This window comes from Cnephaeus nilssonii (assembly GCF_951640355.1).
Source record: "Cnephaeus nilssonii genome assembly, chromosome: 9".
Lineage (NCBI taxonomy): Eukaryota > Metazoa > Chordata > Mammalia > Chiroptera > Vespertilionidae > Cnephaeus > Cnephaeus nilssonii.
In genome coordinates, this window is record NC_137080.1 from 10,456,958 (window position 1) to 10,476,899 (window position 19,942).

General features: G+C 43.2%; 1 protein-coding gene across 1 annotated transcript in view; it reads right to left on the reverse strand.

The window, feature by feature from the left end:
• Positions 1-2,814: 2,814 nt before the first annotated feature.
• UST (uronyl 2-sulfotransferase) overlaps positions 2,815-19,942 on the reverse strand; it is a gene marked incomplete at both ends in the record, with an annotated part of 166,170 nt that continues 149,042 nt past the window's right edge. The window contains 2 exons of the mRNA XM_079781154.1: positions 2,815-2,929; positions 19,578-19,857. Of these exons, the coding sequence (XP_079637280.1) occupies positions 2,815-2,929; positions 19,578-19,857 (395 nt within the window). The remainder of the gene's footprint in view (positions 2,930-19,577; positions 19,858-19,942) is intronic.

Sequence of the window (19,942 nt, forward strand, 5' to 3'; positions counted from 1 at the left end):
AGAAAAGAAAATCCCATACATCTCTGCTCATCCAGATCTTTCTTGCTCTGAAAAGAAGCCCAGCTTGAGTCCCGCCGCCGTGGCATGGCCTCCTCCACCTCCCCCAGCCCACACTGACTTTGTCCTTTGAGTCCCTACACATCTGAGGCCTGAACCAGGAGCCGGGAAATCTCAGGACACCTGAAGGTCAGGATACCAGGAAGTCTGGGTTCTGGGCCAGCTCTGCTCCCTCACACCTCAATCAACGTGTGCCATCTGTTTTCTCATCTGCATCATTAAAAACACAGGCTAAGTATGTTTAAGTTGACTTGTTGCTGAGGTGTCAAGTTCACGCAGTGCTTTCTCATTGTCACTGGTTTCAAGTCACAAGAGCAGAAGTTCTGTTTTATATTCTGTTTCCTCCTCCTCTTCACGAGGCACCAGAGAGCTGGACGCTCAGGGCTCCATCTGCTCATGTATCTAAGGAGCATTTACTGAACCTTTGCTACTTATTTATTTAAGGAGCATTTACTGAACCTTTGCTGTACACCAGGCACTACGCCAGCTGCTATATAACTGCTAATTGAGATAGGTGCGCTGCTCATCCTTACAACAGTCAGTGATTCCTACACTTAAGTTGGCCTCAATCAGTCTATCCCGGAGGCTGTTCAAGCACAGGCTGCCGGACTGCCCGTTCGGCGTTTCTTATTTAATAGGTCTGCAAGCCCCCCAATTTCTATTTGTATCTCCAACAAGTTGCCGGGTGAGACCAATGCCCTAGGTGGGAGCAACCACATTCGGAGAACTGGTTTGTTCTCACCGCAGTTAGGGACAGCTCTGTGTTCTCCAGGTGCTACTATCTTCAGCCGGCACCTGAACTCCCCTGAAGGAAGGATCAGCCTTGGTTTGAAAAATTGCCTTGATGAACCTGCTTGGATATGGTGAGACCCTTTGGATGCCAGCCAGCACCGAGATATCAGTCACTCCTCAGGAGGCAATGCGAGGAATTTGTGGGGGTTGTTTGCTCCTGAAGGGAAGGGGGGAGATGAAGGAAGAGGGGAGAAGGAAGGCCGGAGAGAAAGGAGCAGGTGAGGTGCCGAGCCAGGCATTCCTTTCAAAGCTTTCGCGTTGTGTGCTGTAAAACCTGTCTTTTTGTTCCCTCACTGTTCCCCCTCCACCCTCCCTGAACACAAAGAAGCAGGAATGCAGGGGAGAAGAGGTCAAGGCGGGGAGGGGGGAATAAAGCTCTGGACAGCACAGGAGTCCTGCAGAGGGTCCCGGGGCTCCCCACTGAAGACCTGAAATTCGGGGCAACCCTGGAACCTTGTCGCCTGGGGTTACAGTGGGCGAGAGACCCTCCAGGGCATCTGGTTACTCTATGGCTGGAAGCCAAGTTTTCCATGAGGCCTTGAATACCTAGACTAGCATTTATTTTATTTCATGTGTTTTTATTTTAAACTTTCGACCTTTAAAGAAAGAATGAAGCTGAAATTCCATTAATATCGCTGTAATCACAATTGTACCTGTGCTATAAACTTTTCCAAATTTAGTGTTCTTTGATCTCTACCACAGCCTTGTCGGGGAGCAAGGGCTGGTGTTAGTTTTATCTTCCCATTGGGAAACTGAGGCACAAAGAGAGATGAACAAGAAAGCCCCGGTTCAGAGCACAGTTCTCCTGACGGCTGGTCCAGGGAGCTTTCTTTCCCCAAGGCCACCCTGGGGCGGGCCTTTGTTCTCGGCACTGTTTTCCTCTTCGGTGAGGCAGCTACAGGGTTCAGTTCTAATCCTGAGCAAACCAGCATTGAGAACAGCATTTCAGAATATCCCAGGGAGGAGGCTAAGCCATTTTGCCCTTAACATCTGACTCTCAAATCCAGAGCCCTAGCTTTCCCCTTTAAAATCTGCATGCCATTTGTCTGCAGGCGGGAAGCAGGGAGGAGGAGGATCACACCTAGCTCTCTCTGCATTTCACAGCCATGTGTTCCACTGCGATGTAAATCTTACCGCTAGAAGGTCTAGCGAATGCAAGAAGCAGTCATGGCCAAATCCTCTATTTTTTTTTTTTAATACTTACTCCATCTGTCTTTATGGTTGACAAACAAATCAATTTCATTCTAAATCAAAATGATGTGTTTCCTAGCAGCTGTCAGGGGCTTCCAGCACTGGCCCAGGAAATTCTGGGATGGGCAGGACCCAGAGCCTGCACCCACCCCCACCTAAGTATCTCTTTAGGAATCATCCTTAGTCAGGTGAGATCCGGTTTGAATGAGACTCTCTAACAAGGGAAGAAGATAAGATCCCACAAAACCTGGGCCGAGGGGGTTTGTGGTCCAAAAGAGGGGCAGCTTCATGTTGGGGGTGGGACCTTTCTCACGCTGTCCCTGAGTGAGCATCCCTGCCTCACAGAAGAGCACAGAGTCCCGGGGACTTGAAGCAGCAGCCTGCGCTGGTCAGTGAGCAGGTGGTGGAGTTGGTATTCGAACCCCTGCGTTGCTGTGGCAAAGCCCATAGTCTACACTCCTCTACCCACTGGCTCCAAAGCCTGCCTGGGAGAAGATAAAAATGAGTGACTTTTTTCAAAAATATAAATTCATGTCTTTTTAATTTGGAGACTGTGTTCTCAGTTTTTTGGTGTTAAACTGTGCATTCTTTTCTCAAAATCATAGTGATGGTAGATAGTTCCCTACCCCTCCTCTCTGGGATATTCTGAAATGCTTTTCTCAATGTTGGTTTGCTTTTTCATTTTCTTCTCCTCTGTCTCCTTCTTCTTGCTTTTACTCGACTAAGGGGAAAAAAAAGCAAACCCGACAATTTGATTTTGGTTCCATGTTTCCATTAAAATTTTTTCTTGGTCCATAAATTCCAAAAGTCTGGGGCCTCTGCTTTATATGAAGTAACTCTTCCTGGTTTAGGAACAGCACAGCTCTGGGTTCGGGGCCACAGCCACGGCCTAGGAACATGCAGAAAATTGGTTTTAGGATCCATTGACATGGCATATTTGGTTCAAGCTCAATGATAAACTTTAAATAGGACTTCTAGGGACACCTTAGTAAAAGGTCACCTCTCCTGTAAGCTGCAGCCTCTTATTCCCTTAGGATTTCTATTTTCCTTTCTGGATTCTATGTATGTCTAGGTTTTCTGAATCGATAGAATGTGCAAATCAGTTCACATTCTTCAGAAACCACTTTTATTCTGTTTTATGCTGTTATTTTCTTTGTCTGGTGAAGCCCACCTCTCTCTCTCTCTCTCTCTCTCTCTCTCTCTCTCTATATATATATATATATATATATATATATATATATATATATATATATATATATGTACCGGTATTTCTATTTCAAGTATCCTAAGGATGTTTGCAAACAGTAGGAAAGAGTATTGAGCCGTATTAGGTACGGCAGCCCCCCGTACACTGGAAGGAAGCCCTGAAAATGGGGCAGGCTGAGAAGTCTGCAGCTTGGTCAGCACCCTCCCCGCTGCTGACTTTACATTCCACCCGTTAACCAGCCGTGGGACAGAGCTGCTGGGGACTGCTCTTCTTTCGATGCTACCCTTGATCTCAGCCCAAAGGCCTAGAAGCGGTCCTCCTCCGTTCTTTTGAACACAGTCACCCGTGGGCTCAGGGCAGCTGCGAACCGTCCACTTCCTGAGCCTCAGAGCCATGTCTTCAAACAGCTCTGTCTGCACCATCCCAGCTTTGGGCCTCTGGGGTGTCTCTTAGGTGAAGTCCTTTAATTTCCTTTATGGACATAGTAAATCATTCCACACACCACGGAGCAGAGGAAAAGCCTGATTTATTAGACCTACCTGCTTGGTTCTTTCCGAGTAACATGCCCATATTGAATGATTTTTCTCTCTTCAATTTTTTCTTTTTTTTAATGTTTAAGTTCAGTATCCATGGAGCACCCCTTAAAATAACTAAGTAAAAGTAAGAAACAGAGTGTGTTTCACCTTGAGAAGCTTAAAAGAATTTTGTAATGGAGAAATGGATCTTCACATTTGAGGGAATTGATTATTTGTGATGGACCCCTAAAAATACGACAAATCAGCGAATGGATCTGAAAGAGTGGAGGCATCGAGGACACAGAGCAGATGGAGAGATGCTGGCTTCACCTGAGAACGTGCCATTGACGTGGCAGCTTGGGTTTGCTCCCGCTCCTGGGGTCCCTGGGCTGACCCAGATGGCGGAGCCAGGAGTTTCCACTGTGCTTAAAGTGCTTGTGCAGCGCCAAGGGGTGTCCCAGTGGAACACCATCGCTGAGTGGGAAAACAAAGATTAAGATAAAAACGTGTGCCTAGGCCTAGCCAGTTTGGCTCAGTGGATAGAGCGTCAGCCTGCGGACTGAAGGGTCCCAGGTTCGATTCTGGCCAAGGGCACATGCCCGGGTTGTAGGCTTGATCCCCAGTAGGGGGCACACCGGAGGCAGCCCATCAATGATTCTCTCCCATCTTTGATGTTTCTATCTCCTTCTCCCTCTCCCTTCCTCTTTGAAATCAATAAAGAAATACATTTAAAAAACAAGAACAACAACAAAAAACCTGTGCCTAGGAACAGAGAATGTGACGTCTATGAGGTAGAACCAGGCTGCACAAAGTGAAAAGGGAAGTTTGCTACTATCAAGTAAGTTTAACCAGAGCACTATCCAAGGGGCTCTGAAGGGGAAAACCCATTCAAGTTGTATACCGTCCACCACGGAGGGGAGATTGAATGACAGCTGGCTATTTCGTGCAATTTGTGTAGGTGAACTTGATAATTTGCCTGAAAAATTCACTTTTGGTTTTGAATTATTTGAATGATCTTGCTCTGAAGTCACCGTGCCAAGCTCTGACTGTGCCCAGGAGCCCTAGTAAGTCAGGCAGTGAAATAGCTTCAGTTTTGCTAAGCCGTTTTGGTCAGTTCTATCTGTTCCTCTGTAATTCACCATCAATATCCAAAATTCAAGGCCCTCAGAGCCTATATTGTCTCTCATAATCTCTTCTCCATAGTATCCTGCTCACCTCCTGGCAGCTGCCAGCTTCCTCTAGCTGCTAAGCCCCCACAGTTCACAGAAACAAGCTATTGTGACCATTCACACAGTTAGTCCTGTGGGGAGAAGGGAACTTGATTGAGATGAGAGGCTGGGAACTGGAGAGGCTCAGCCACACAGTAAGGGTCTGGCTTGAACACTGGTGACTCAAATTCATGCATTTGCAAGTTAGAGTTTGATATGTATCATGAACCTTATGTCACTTGAGACTAGTTGAAAGTAGAATATTAATTATGCAGCTCTGAGCCTATTATTACTTACTAGAGGTCCGGTGCACAAAATTTGTGCACTTGGGGAGGTCCCTCAGCCCAACCTGCGCCCTCTCGCAGGGGAGCAGGCCTAAGCCAGCAGTCAGACATCCTTAGCGCTGCTGTGGAGGCGGGAGAAGCTCCCAGCAGTGAGCCAGGCTTCTGTGGGAGCACACTGACCACGGGGGGGGGGGGGGGGGGGGGGGGGGGGGGGGCAGATCCTGCATTGAGCATCTGCCCCCTGGTGGTCAGTGCACGTCAGTGACTGGTTGTCTGCTGTTCAGTTGATTTGCATATTAGCCTTTTATTATATAAGATGTGGAAGTGCTTCGAAAACTTGAATGTCATAATTCCTGGTCACAGACTACTTTGAGAATCTGGTAAAACTATGCGTGGAGCCCTTCCCAAGAGAAATACACACTAAAATGCATATAGCTACAAGATTTTTGCATTTTAATTCAAGAAGTTCACAGATCTTCTGATGTGTCATTGATTCCCTGATCTAAAGGGATCCATACATATAAAATGTGATTAATTAAGAGTATTCTTTTTACATTTAAGTGGGAAGTAGAATATAGAATTTACATTCAACATGATCTCAATGATATACTATATATAAGAAAGAATATATGTCTATAGAAAAGACTGGGAGGATATGAACTAAAATCTAAATATTTGGGTGATGAGAATGCAATTAATTTTAATTTTCCTTGCTGAATTTGGTTATATTATTTCAGTTTTAAAATGATATTTTCACTAGTTTATTTTCACAAAAGTAGCTGTGTGTTTTTTTTTAATTGATTATGGAAATGATGAGAAAAACTTTAAAAAGAAAATCTAAAAATAGACTATCATGGACTCTCCTTCGGGTAGCTATTCATTCACAATATTTACCAGTCTCTGGGATCATGTGATCTATGTCCTGAGAACCTTCCTCCTGGCATTCTGATTGGTTCAGGAGTGGGAGCCTGACTCAGCTAAACCCAAGATTTCCCAGAACTGACTAGCAAGGAGCCAGTTCCTGCCTGGTGATAGAAGCTACAAGTGAGGTCTGGAAGCTTCAGGGGGTGGACATGGGGTGAGTATCACATTTTCTGCTGGTCTGTAATAAGAGAGACGGAGAAACACCAAATAGTTCCTGGTTCCAATTGCCCTCGAGTCCAGCTGTACCCTAGTCCATCTTGCATCTTCATATTTCAATTCTTCTTTTGATTTTATACTTTTTACCCTTCCAACAAATTCCCTTTTTGTCTGAACTCGTTAGAGTTGGGTTTCTGACACTTGAAACCAACAAGTCCACACAATTACAAAAGTATATTTCTAAGTACTCAAGAGAAAAATTTGACTCAAGTAGTGAAATAAATGAAATCCACAATGTATCTGGACACAGTAAGTGGCCCGCTGTCAGTGTCTGGCTCTGTGCAGGAGAGAGGGAATTCAAAAGGCAGAGACAAATCAGGATCCTTGGTTCAGATCCTTAGATCATTCTGCTCATTTAGAAGGCGGAACTTGTCTTCCTGGCTCTATGTAGAAACAGGCAATAATGGGATTGTTCAAACCCTGATTATGACCATACAAATTACAAGTCTCTTCTCTGATTTATGCCTGTGGTGTCCAGGAAAATAAATTCACAAGTGAATGAAAGACAAATATATTTTCCATCTCAATGAGCTAGAAAGTAACCCTGCAATTATTTGGCAATCTGAAGATATCTGAGCTCCGCTAAAGAGAAAATCTCAGCAAACTGGTAGAGATAGTCTATAAGAATAATCACTTTACATGTGATAGCCAATTCCATAGCCAATTTCATTTCAACAAGTGTTTAACTATAATGAAAGTTGTTAGAAATACTTGGACATGGCTTAATTATTCTAGGAATATTTGACATAGTGAAATTTTAGAACAACCTTCTTAATTAAAATATAACTCATGCAAGCAAAAAGCTCTAACTTCATACTCAATCCTATCCATGTCCCTACTGAAAATGTGGAAAATTATATTTTTTTATTGGCAAGCGTGTGTTTTTACTGAGTATAGAAATGGTCTGCCCAGGATAATGTGGTAAGCAGGCCATGATGGAGACAATTCCACCTCTGAGACTGGTTAGAGTGACATAGCCAGAAGGAAGAGTTGTGTTTTTTTATTTATTTATATTTTTAATTGATTTCAGAGAGGAAGAGAGAGGGAAAGAGAGATAGAAATATCAATGATGAGAGAGAATCATTGATCAGCTGCTTCCTGCATGCCCCGCAATGGGGATCGAGCCTGCCGCTCAGGCCTGTACCCTGACTGGGAATTGAACTGTGACCTCCTGGTTCATAGGTCGATGGTCAAACACTGAGCCACGCCGGCAGGGCAGAGGGAAGGGTTTTGAGTTTATATCCAGGCTGACAGTAAGATAATGAGACTAATAGTTTTTTTAAAAATCAACAAAGGGTAACCTACATACTTTAATTCAAGTAAAAGCTATGTTTACATTTCTTGGAGGTGCATATTGTTATCATAGTATTTTAGACTGAGACTTGTCATATGGACTTATATATGTTCCTGAGGTCTATAGATGGTTCTAGATTTTGGATTTGATCTAGCTACGAAATCTGCACTTTTAGAAGGGCTTTCAAACTAGTGAGAATCTCAGTGTTTCTTTTATTGGGGGTTTTGATATGAATTACTAAATTACTTTTCAGAAATGTACCAATTTCATTCCCATGAGCAGAGTGGGAGTGTTTCTCTACACTCGCTGCTCCTCCTAGACATCAACTCACTTAAACATGCTTGTCCCTCAAGTATCATCAGTGGTTCCATTCAAATTTCTTGAATTACCAATGAGGATAGACATTATTTTCATGGGTCTTAGCCTTTTACAGATCTGGGCTCTGAGAACTAACATGTCCTTTTGCACATGCTTTACTCCTTCTTTGACTTACGTAAGTTCTTTACATAGCAATTTCCATCTTTTATCTGCCATTTCTGCCAGAAATATTTCCCCCATTTGTTAACCTTTTAATTGTGATTCTTTTAGTTTTGTTTTTAAACCTCAGAGACTCGAATACTTTTTTCTTTGTGATTTCTCCCATGTGCTTATGTTTAAAGTCCTTCCCTCTCCTCAAATCAGATTCCTCTTTGATTCATGTCCACTTGCACAATATAACATAAATCCTGTCAGCTCACTGGAGTGTGGAGGCATATTTAGGGTAATAAAGTAAAATCATCTTAATTTTGAATAATATATTTTATGTTATTTTTAAAAAGAAAGGAAAGAGAAGACAAGAAAAGGGGGTGCAATAGAAGGTCAAATATCCATAGACCCCATGATCCGAGAATGTTGGTGGGGCCTCGTCTCTGTGTATAGAGAAAGCCAGCAGAGACCTGCCTCTGCCCTCCCAGTGCTTCTGGGTTTCAAGTTAGTGCCTGGCCACAATCAGGAAAATAAATTTGCTTACAACAGCTCCAGTGCAAGTTACAACTGACACACGAATCTCTCCTATCTCACCTGACCATCATGGGATTAAGTGTCTGGAAATCCAGGGATGAAATGAAGGGGAGTATTTGGGGGGAGAGGAAGAAGCTGGAACCCTGGCATCTTTTCCTTTGCTGCTGCCTGCTTCTTCCTCACTTTTACACTCTGCCCTCAAGATTTAGACACTAATTTGCAAGGACCGGGAAAAGGGGACATTTTTTAGATTTCCATTTAACCAAGTGTATGTCTTAATCCTCCCCACTGCCATTTTTCTCTTTATTTCCTTGAAAATAAAATTCGCACTAAAAGTGACATGTAGAATGTAGTAAAGATCAAACCAGGTAAAATATAGCTCTTACTCTGTAGAATCTCCACGTAAAAGGCTTGTGTCTGGAATTAGAACTTCAAAAATGCCCCCAATGAAGAGCCACCATCTATAATAATAAAAGTGTAATATGCTAATTAGACCAGACAGCCGAACGACCTTCTGGACATCCTTCTGGACTACCTTCTGGATGAAGCCAGGGCTGCGAGGGCCGAGCCCCTTGCACAAATTTCGTGCATTGAGCCTCTAGTTTTTATTATAATTAATCAAACTCTTAGGCCAAAAGCTCAAATGCTGTAAATACTCCTAGGGGAGACCTGAAGTTATTATGTGATAAGCATGTCTAGTGAATGAAAGAAAAATAAAATTATTTCCTATAAATTGGCTACAGAGGTATAATTTAGACAAAGAAGTTCTGAACAAGGAATCAGATCATTCTAGAATCAGTTCAGCTTCTATGTGACTTCATGTAAATCCATTTCCTCTTTGAGCTTCAGCTTCCTAATCCATGTAACTGTCTACACCCAGGCTTGATATGACATATATGACAGCATTTTAAAACATCACATGGAACTGTACAAATGTATAGCATTAGTATGTTCAACTAAAATAAAATAGTACCTCTGACTTCTAAACTATCCAATCAAATAAATTACCCTTTGAATTTTTTAATTTATGAATTCTAAAATATTACTTTAAAATATTTTAATTTTAGCATATCTATATTTCAATGACAAGTATTCCACATAAAACCCTCTTTGGGGATGAATATCAAGACTGGATATTGATCAGGGTTGAGCTGGTCAATACTAAATAACATTTATAATTATGGAAAACTTTTACCTTTAAACCACTTCAGTGAAAGGGATAGGTTAATGATTTTCAGCACAAGGATGGTAAATAATGTCTAATTCCTATTTTTCTTGGGATATATGATGGACCAGCTTGCTCAAGGTTGTGCTCATGAGCATGAGGTCAAAGATTTGCTTTTAGGTCAATTTTGCCATGTTCTCCACCCTAATTGGTCTGAAGAAGTCTAAGATGGGAAGGTTTCTAATCTACCATGTTCCCTAGAAAAATTAAACAGGTCACCTTACTGAAAGTGAATCAATGCTCTGCTGTCATTATTCACATGAAAGGCAGATAAGGATTAGTATAAAAGGAAAGGAATTGTGGGACTTGGAAAGAAGACTTGGTTTGAGAAAATAAATCAAAACAAAAACTCAGCATATTTTAGGTACAATAAATTAGAACTGTGTTTCCCAACCTTTGTTCCTATCACAGCACATCTGGAAAATGGTTACATTTGTATAGTGCTCTGGTGTTGTCTTGAAGGAATTTGGGACCCAGTCTCAGCCACTGGTGGCCAGGTAGAAGGCTGCAAGGATTGATGTAATGCCCATTGGGAACCCTGCCTCTGAGGATGGTGAAATAGAGGAAGGGGTGAGCAAGCCCGGTGGACTCAACACATCCAAACGGAACTTCTCTGCCCACTAAGTCGGCTCTCTTACCCACTGTCTCATTTATGTCACTGGAAATACTTGAGTTAATGCTGTATTTTCTTTAGCTCCTTTTGGTCCATTCAACTCAACAAATATTTACTGAGCACCTTTGGGCAGGATACTATTTTCCACTGATTAAAATCAGTCATGGCCGTAATGGTGCCATCTTCAAGGTCTGGCTTCTGCCTGCTTCTTCTGCAGGCTCATGGCAGCTTATCCCCCAGGTGCACACGGGAATGACTGACAGAGAGTTGCCTATATTTCTTCACTCATTATATAATCTGAGGCAGAATTCATTCAGATGTTCGTCTTCTGCACACCACCCACTGGCCAAGCACACTGCAGAGGCAATAGGTAGGGAATCCAGTGATACCATTCACAGGATCAGCATCTCAGGAGATAGAGAGTACTGAACAGGAGAGGGGAGGGCAGAGGGAGAATAATCAGCTCCCCTGCTAATTAATTTAGAAAAAGAAAAATAATTTCCTCGTGTTCCTCTCTCATTCTGAAATGTCTAAGGGTGCCTCATTGCCCTTAGAGTAAAATAAAAAATTATTTCAAAACCCTTGCCAGTCTTCTGCATTTTTGAACATGCCTCCTCACTCTGCCACTTACTGTACTACCATGGGCTCATTATTTAACTTCACGGGGCCTTTATTTCCATTACACAAACAGGGTGCAATACCTTTATTGCAAATCTGCTGAGAGGGCAGAGTGATCTTCTTTGTGCTTTAAATCTGCCCTGCTAGTTACTGCAAATACCATGTTCTGGAGTGGGACAAATCCTACATGAAACCTCCTTATTCAAGTCATCATTAAGCTCTTACCTTCTCTATACTTAGCCCCCATGCGTGCTAGTGAATTCTTGTATGTTAGAAAATATGAACTAAGAGTTATCTGAGTCTTTTTCTAGTTTAGACCGCCCTGATTAACAGGCGATTCTTGACTTCTTCCTACCTCCTTGTTTGTTTCATGTACTCACTTTCCACTCACCTTACAGCTGCCATGGTGGTATTGCTTGAGGGTTTTCATGACCATCAAATCAACACAGGAGTCCTCTCTTGATTATCGAATCGGAATTTCAATCATGTTCTATACAACACACTCAGGAAAGGTGATCTGATAAAGAATGATTTTAATAATACTATAGTAATTTAAAAATAATAACAACAAAACTAAAGTAGGTTACACAACCTGGGAAAGATAATAACTCACTGATCTATTGACAGTGTGTATGTTGTGTTTTAAGTACACGGACCACGATTTCCTTCAGGGCCACACTACTCTCAAGCGTGGGAGGAAAATAAGCAGGTTTGGGAGAGAAGTTAGGTTTGGAAAGACCTTGGGATTTGTTGAGTAAATTGTAATGGGTACGGCTCCCCCTAGTGTACTGAACAACACAGGTACCCTGGTGTGCAAAAGCAGAGCATTATCTCCAATCACCAATCTGACCTGAACAACTCGAGATGCCTACGCTGCCATTGTTCTCCTCCTACTGTAAAACCCGCCACAGGTCAGGGAAGAAAAGGGGCAGATGTCCTTTATCCAATTTGATTTGAGCATCAATTGTCATGGAAGTAGTGAACTAATTAGAGATACCCAAGTAATATTAAGCACAAAAATGTTTTAAGACGAGTGTCTACTCTCTCATGAGGTAGAGGAATGTGTTTAGGGAGAATAAGCCCAATGGAAGGGTGATTCTTTGTGAATTATTTTACTATAAATGTTATTTGCCCCATGTTATACTTAACAAAATGCTAAGCATCTGCAAATATATTTTCATCAAGCAGGATACACGGACCATTTGGAAGACTAAACATGGAACCATACAGAGCAGAAGGAAAGTAGCTCTAATGGGGAAAAGTGATTTATATTAAAGCAATGTTTTCCAAAGCATAATCTCCAGAACACTCTTTCCCCAGGATGTTAACGGGTCTTAACAAGGGTTTCGTGGCAAATAGTTTTGAGAAACCTGGGCTTCAACAAAGATAAACTGATTTTTTTAACTACCATACTCCTCCAAGTCCTTAGTGTGCTCTTCAAATACCGCAGTACTGTGCAACAATAGACTTTGAATTGTAGCATTTCTAAACTTGTTTAACACAATGACTGTTTTTCTCCATCTCTATCTCATACACCTGGTTGGTGAATCATCCTTTGGGCATATGCACTGGATTAGAATTTCATCCACTTTCATCAAAGGTGGGGAACAGATAGGAAAGTGTGCCAAAGGAAGAAAGAAAATAGTAAATTTGATGCAAGCAGCAAATAGGGTGGCTGTACGGAACTTTGCGGTGAGTGTCATAACTCTTTTCTTATGCAAAACACTAAAATTCCATATATTAAAGCCTCAACCCTATAGTGGGGTCAGAGCGATCGGCCCTGCCGACCACATACCCGTCCACAGCATCACTGCAAGACCTCCCCCACCACGCAGCGACGGCGCTTCTGAGAATGGGAAGCAGGACTCCAAAAGTACAGGTTTTGGACTTTCATTAAGACTTCTCCTTGTACACAAACCTGTACTGAATCGCATGGGTGTTGAGGCTTCTTATAATGAACAGAGTCACAGATACACAGGAAAACCTGCAGGAGGTCGGAGGAAGCCTGCATTCAGTAGAAACTGTGAGGTAAAGATGGATTCTGTAACTCACAGTTAGATAAACTCCTCCCGAGTGGAGTGTTAGAGAAAAGTGGGAATCTCCAGAGTGGTTTGTCTAGGACAGTGGTCGGCAAACTCATTAGTCAACAGAGCCAAATATCAACAGGACAACGATTGAAATTTTTTTTGAGAGCCAAATTTTTTAAACTTAAACTTCTTCTAACGCCACTTCTTCAAAATAGACTCGCCCAGGCCGTGGTATTTTGTGGAAGAGCCACACTCAAGGGGCCAAAGAGCCGCATGTGGCTCACGAGCCGCAGTTTGCCGACCACGGGCCTAGGATAATGGCATGGGATAATAACTCTAAGTCACACCACAATATAGGAGGGCTGTTTCCCATGGACCCTGGGTACACTGGGCATAATACTTGCAGATACGGGGGATTGGTGGCATCAGTGGGCCTGGATTTATGTGTAATGCTAGTCTTTCTTGCTTGGGACACAGCATTTTGTGGGGGGGGGAAAAAAGAAAAGAATATTTTTCAGCCCCAGGATTGTGATTTTTAGTCTCTTAGCATATGGGGGCGGAGGGTGGGACAAGCTTCATCCCAGAAGCAGCTCTTGGTTTTCAATGGACGTCCTATTTTCTTCCTAAGGCTTTCCAGCTGCGTTGACTTCAGGCATGAGGAGGTCAAGTGATTCACTCAAGCACCCAGTGAAACAGACCAGCTGGGACTTGAACTTGGGGACTTGGCCGGTGCATATTCCTTGCCCTAGTCAGTCAAGCGCTCTGCTTCCCGGTTCAGTCGCTTCCGCGTTTGCACCACGCAGCCTGTCCTCCGGCCGTCTCCGCTCGGGACTGGAATCAGAAGCGTGTTACAGGTCAAGTCTGAGCGTTCTGGCAGCGCATGCGAGGCAGATTGCTCCATGCCTGCTCAAAGCATACAGTGTCTGGCGAAAGCCAGATTGAAGATAGCTAAACTCGCATGCCAAGATTCCAAAAGGAAAAACTTAGCTCACATTTTTCCCTTGCAGGGTGACTTTTCTTCCCCTCCTTTTCCCCCCTTTTCTTTTTTCTTTCTGAAAAGGGAATCCCCATGTTTACACATTGAAATCCAGAATGCACAAGTGGTCAGTTCACAGCTCTGTGACCCGTGAACATCTGTGGCCTGGGTGTTCCTGGGAATCAGCAGTGCTGGGAGCTGGGAGTCAAGCCCGCCCACCCTCTGCAGAAAGGAATTCTCAAGCGAGTGAAACCGTCCGTGAGCGAGGAGGCCGGAGAGCCCTCGGGCCCAGCGATCCCAGTTCTGCTTTTCCAGGGGCATGTCTGCACTCGACTTCACCTCGTTTTACGAGCTGCATATGACTTTCTTCTTTTGGGATGGGTCCATCTGAAATGCCTTACAGGAAGTAGGACATGAATCTTCATTTTGCCTTTAAGAAAAATAAAACTCTGCAATCTGAGATGGGTAAACTCGGTCTGATCTGTTTATCCAGAAACAAGAACCTCTCTGTGTCCTTTCAGGAGGGAGAAAAATCTAGGGTAAAACATATTTATTTTGACATCTCTCTCTGAGGATTATGCAATTGAAAACCAATAGGGCCTCCTGTGGGGAAGGGGACCCCACAGCCAACAGCCCGAGGAGAGCCACGGGGGGAGGGGGGCTTCAGTGTGGCAGGTGGCACTGGGTGTGGCTGACTGTGCCTCGTTGTCACTGTAGATTCTAGGACAGTAGATGGACCCTGACTATATCAACTCTTAAAGTTTTAATTTGGTAGATACTTAAAAGTTAATCAAACCTTCAATGGAAAAAAAGTGTGTGATGAATTTGCACCTCCCATCTGGACCTTGATCCCCTCTTCTGTAACTGAGGGAATGGACTAGGTAACTGCTGAGCCCCACAGCAGCTCTAGGGACCTGTGATTTCAGGCTGGCTTTTCTCCTAGTTGGATTTTTGTTCCTCTGCTCTCACTTTTCTGCTGTGATCTTGGTGTGATGGGCTGAATTGTGAAGCTACAAAATTCATATGTTGAGGTGTTGGACCCAGTACCTCAGCATGTGGCTGTTATTTTAAGATAGGACCTTTTAGAGGTAATCAAGTTAAAATGAGCTCTGTAGCGTGGGCCTTAGTCCAGTATGACTGGTGTCCTTATAAAAAGGAAATTTGGCCCAGCCAGCGTGGCTCAGTGGTTGAGCATTGATCTATGAACCAGGAGGTCACGGTTCCATTCCTGGTCAGGGCATATGCCGGGATTGTGGGCTTGTTTCCCAATGTAGGGCATGCAGGAGGCAGCCAGTCAATGAGTCTCTCTCTCCTTCTCTTCCTCTCTGAAATCAATAAAATTTTTTTTAAAAAACAAAGAGGAAATTTGGACACAGATATGAGCATGGCAGAGAATAGTCCTTGTGACGAGAGCGGGAGGAGCCAGCCATGGACAGGCCAAGGCGAGAGGCCTCAGTGGAAATCAGCCTGCTGACACTTTGATCTCAGACTTCATGCCTCCTGAACCGTGAGAAAGTAAATGTTTATTGTTTAAGCCAGTTTATGGAACTTGGTAATGACAGCTCCCATAAACTAATACACAGGGTCACACCGCAATGAAAGAAGTTCCATGTGTTTCCTAACAGACTCTTCATCTTGACTTTAGCTAAAATAGTCTTTCCTTTTGCAGAATGTTCAAAATACTTAAAAAAAATCGGTTTCTTTGTCATCAGATGTGAAGTAAATCATTTTAGTAAAATGAATCCTCTTTCTTTTTACTTGAAGAGAATTTCACAATTTTGATCCACGGAACAATTTTTCTGAATGGCTGTGGCTCATCATTTTGCCTTTTACGAAATACTGCCAACATCTGTAAAATGAATCTAAAGCCAAATAGTTCACTGGACCAACCCACAGGTAACAGGACAATTTATAAAGAACTTCAGACCAAACAAGCAACTCCAGAGGGGGTGTAGTCCAGGTTTTGTTTAGTACTTTTGCCTCTAAAGTTCATGCAGAGTCAAACATCACATGACTGGGCTACAGAACAACAAACTGAGTGATAAAGAAAGGTAACCAGGCATCATTTTGTGGTTTAAGACTCTCAGAGATTCTTGAAGTAAAGCATGTGATGACCAAAACGGATTTCTCTTTCATTTAGTACCAAGATTTCTATTCTTTTCATCTACAAAGTAGTCACGTGTATTTGGAATGTAGTTGGAATTCAGTATCTAGAAAGCAGGGGGATTTCTCTCTCTGTAAGCTCCCTTTGATGCAGCAGTGAACTTGCTCAGGGATAGCATTTCTGGATCAAAACACCTCGCTTGGGAGGTTAGGATCATCAGCTTTTGAGGCTCCACACATCTGAGAAAGAGATCAGCAGGTGGCACATCCCTGCTTTCCCAGTCATCGCCAACTTGCTCAGAGGTTGACATTTAACCAACTGGCGGGCACAGCAATCAAGTCAGCAGCTGTTTAGTGATTTATATACACAATGAGATGAATGAACAACTAGCTTAATTTTTTCGGCCAGTTTTTTTTTTTTTTTTTTTTGGTGTCATCTAATGGTAAGAATGACAGTTTACAGATTTTTAAAAATACATCTTTCTAAAAAATGACATCTTGAAGAAAAAAGCTTGGCCAATAAAAGAGGCTGAGGAATGGCAGGCACTTTTATTCCAGGTATCCACAGAATGAAAAAAATTTCCACTTATTTATATTCATTTATTTACATGGGTAATGAATAACTTAAGGAATACTTCATCTCAAACACAGATTGCTTTTATTTCAGCTCAGCTCATGTTTCAGTCCCATATATATTTTTCAGTTTCCATCAATGTCAAACACCATTTTTTTCATTCTTCTTTAAAAAAAAAAAAGATTTACAAGCACTTTTACGGCACTCAAGGAAAGTAGGCTGCAGGTTCATAATAATAATTTTCCTTTTAAAAAACATCCATCAGACCAAAATAAAATCATTTTAATTAACTCCTTCCTGAGTAACTAAAACCTTGGAATGTGCTGAAAGGTTATAATAAATAAGGCAGTCAAAGATCAACCAGCTTAAAATGTATTTTTTAAATTAAACTATGTAAAATGTACAATATATTTCATGAAGTACAAACTGTGTTGGGCTCAGGGCCAAAGAAATATTGTCATGTGTGCCAAATATACTGATGAAGTGCTTTGACTTTACGGACCTAAAGGCTGTTTGTTTGCGACAAAATAACATTAAGGCCCTGCAAGTCGGTCAATCAGCATCTTTTGTTGTGATGCTGTAATGATCACTGCTGACAATGCCTTTGAACACACAGGCAGAAGTGCTCCTGTGAACTTGAACTCAGAGATACGTTTGTCAAATGGCCAATTGTCCCACTGTCCTGACAAGAGCAGAGAACTCTCAGCCAACTCAACTGTATTTTCAGATGGTGAGATGGCACAGTGTGTAAACTAATTATCATTCTCTCTATGCAGTTTCATAGAAATGGCTCACAATGTACCAGGCGGCGTTCTTGTTCTTCTTTTGAATAGCATTAACTATTCTTCGGGTTGCTTTTTAAAGTATATCTAATGGTAGGGCCCTGGTCTCTCTAAACGGGACAAAGGCTACTTCCTCTTCTCTTAGAATTGACCGCAGTTCTACATTCCCCTTAATCACTTCGCTGCCCCGGTTCTCTGAAGCCGAAAGGAGGCCCACGAGTGGCCAAATGCTGGACTTTGTGCCTCTGCGGTCCCAGCCTTCACTGGACTCCTGCGGGTGGAGCCTTCTTAATGCATCTCATGATAAAGTAGCTTTAGTGCACACTTGACAGGTTCCAAATGACTTGCTTTATATCTTGGCAACCGTCCAATTTTAGTGAACACAATAAAAAAAAAATTCTAGAGAGACTTGTTAGTTTCTGAAAGGTAGAAAATGTGGAGCTTGTGTAAAGTCAGAGTCTTATTTACTATTAACTGTTCCCAACTCACAATCTGCTAGTGCTCCTGAAGGGCTGGCTCTAGGGGAGAAAAAGTGAAGGAGACAAATTTGTGGCATGTGCCTGCCCGCCACCACCACCTGTACCCCTGCACCTCAGCCCAGGAGTACACGGGTTTTTCAGTGGTGGAGGGGCAGTTAAAGACGAAAACATTTCAGAATCTAAGACACAGGTTTCTTCTAATGACTGAACCCAGGCCTCATGGATAGCTGGCAGGTGATGGGAGTGGGATGGGGAGGAGATATTTTGGAGACACGACACTGCCCGACATTTACTCAGATCACTTGAAGAGCAGACACCTACTCATAAAACTGGCCAAGCAGTCTCTTACCCAGAAGCTCTTGCTTCTCCTCTTCTTGCTATCCTAGGAGGGTTCTCAGCAGTGAGCTGCTTCCAAAAGAAATGGGACCATAGTTTCCCTGCCGCCTGCACACAACTCGGGACCCCTTTTTACCAAAAACAGGCACCTCTTAAGGGACTAGAAGGTGAAAGATACCAGCTACTCCGGGACCCCCCTGGCCAGGGGTGTGCCTGATAGATTGTGCATTGCCTGTGGTCAGGCTTAGAACTTCTACTACGGGTTAAATGTCAGAGGCAAACTGGTTCCTGGGTATGCAGTTAAAACAATGCTGGCGAGAAATTCAGTTCCTATTGGGGGCAAAGGCAGGACTGTACCATTTTCCTATGCCACATGACCTCCAGGGATAATTTGTCTTGCCTGCACTCCTCCTTACTCAGCAAATAAATTCTTGTCCCTGCCATGCTACTTTGAAATCTGTCAGAACGGTGCTTGGACATGGAATGTCTGAATGGAACTTGCCATGCACTTTGACCTTGAGAGATACTGGTTGGGGGTGTGGCACGAGCTGACTGTCCCCTTCAGAGATAACAAGTACGCTGCTCTTGATGAAAAGTGTCTCCTGAGATGGACCAGAGGCAGAATCCTGCCCATGTGGGCAGAGACCACTAACCCAGGGGCATCCTCTCTTTTGATGTCCTGATCTGTCCTACCTTCTCCTCTTAGGTCCTTCTGGAGTGGATTCCCTGGTCTCTGAAGTGGTTTTGTATTTCTAGCGAAATATACAAGTCTGGATGTTTCCTACCACTGAGGTAATATTTCTACAACTCCTCTTACAAATGATAAGTTATTGGCCTATGGGCTATATTTCCCCCCTTCTCTCATTGAACTAGAGGGAAAAAGCTATTTTATGATGAGATGCCTTGTGATGGAGTCATCATAGCGTAACTGGGAAGGACCCCAGGAGCCAGAAAAACACAGAATAAAATTAAACAAATAAAACCCGCAAAACCGGGCATCTCCCAATGACCCCCAACCTGTGGGAATGTTTTGTTCTTTTTAATGCAGCCGAGCATTAATTTAGTCCCTTCAAGGATTTTCCTCCCCAAACAACAACAAATCTTTCTGGAAAAGGGAGATAAAGCCATTGGAAGCAACACAGGGCTGGCAGCATCACCTCTTATAAATATCTTCGAGCCACTTCTCGTCATCCTGTTCCTCGTCGCCAATGGGCTCCTCGGTTTCCAGCGGAGATGGGATGAAGAACTGGGGTCTCAGAGGGGGCTTGCTGACCTGCGACTTCAGTCCGAACTTGCGCTTCAGCAGGTGGAACTGCTCTTTGACGTAGTGGTAGAACTCGTACTCGTACCTCATTCGCTGGTAGAGAATCTGCACGGCCTCGGGAGAGGGGACAGTCTTTCTCACGGTCACAGTCATGTTCCCAAGTTTCCTATGCTCTGCAAAAGAACCAAGTAGCACATGAACAATCGTCTGTGATGCTTTAGCTTAAAAGGAATAATGGTGAGGCCTTGTGACCTGCAT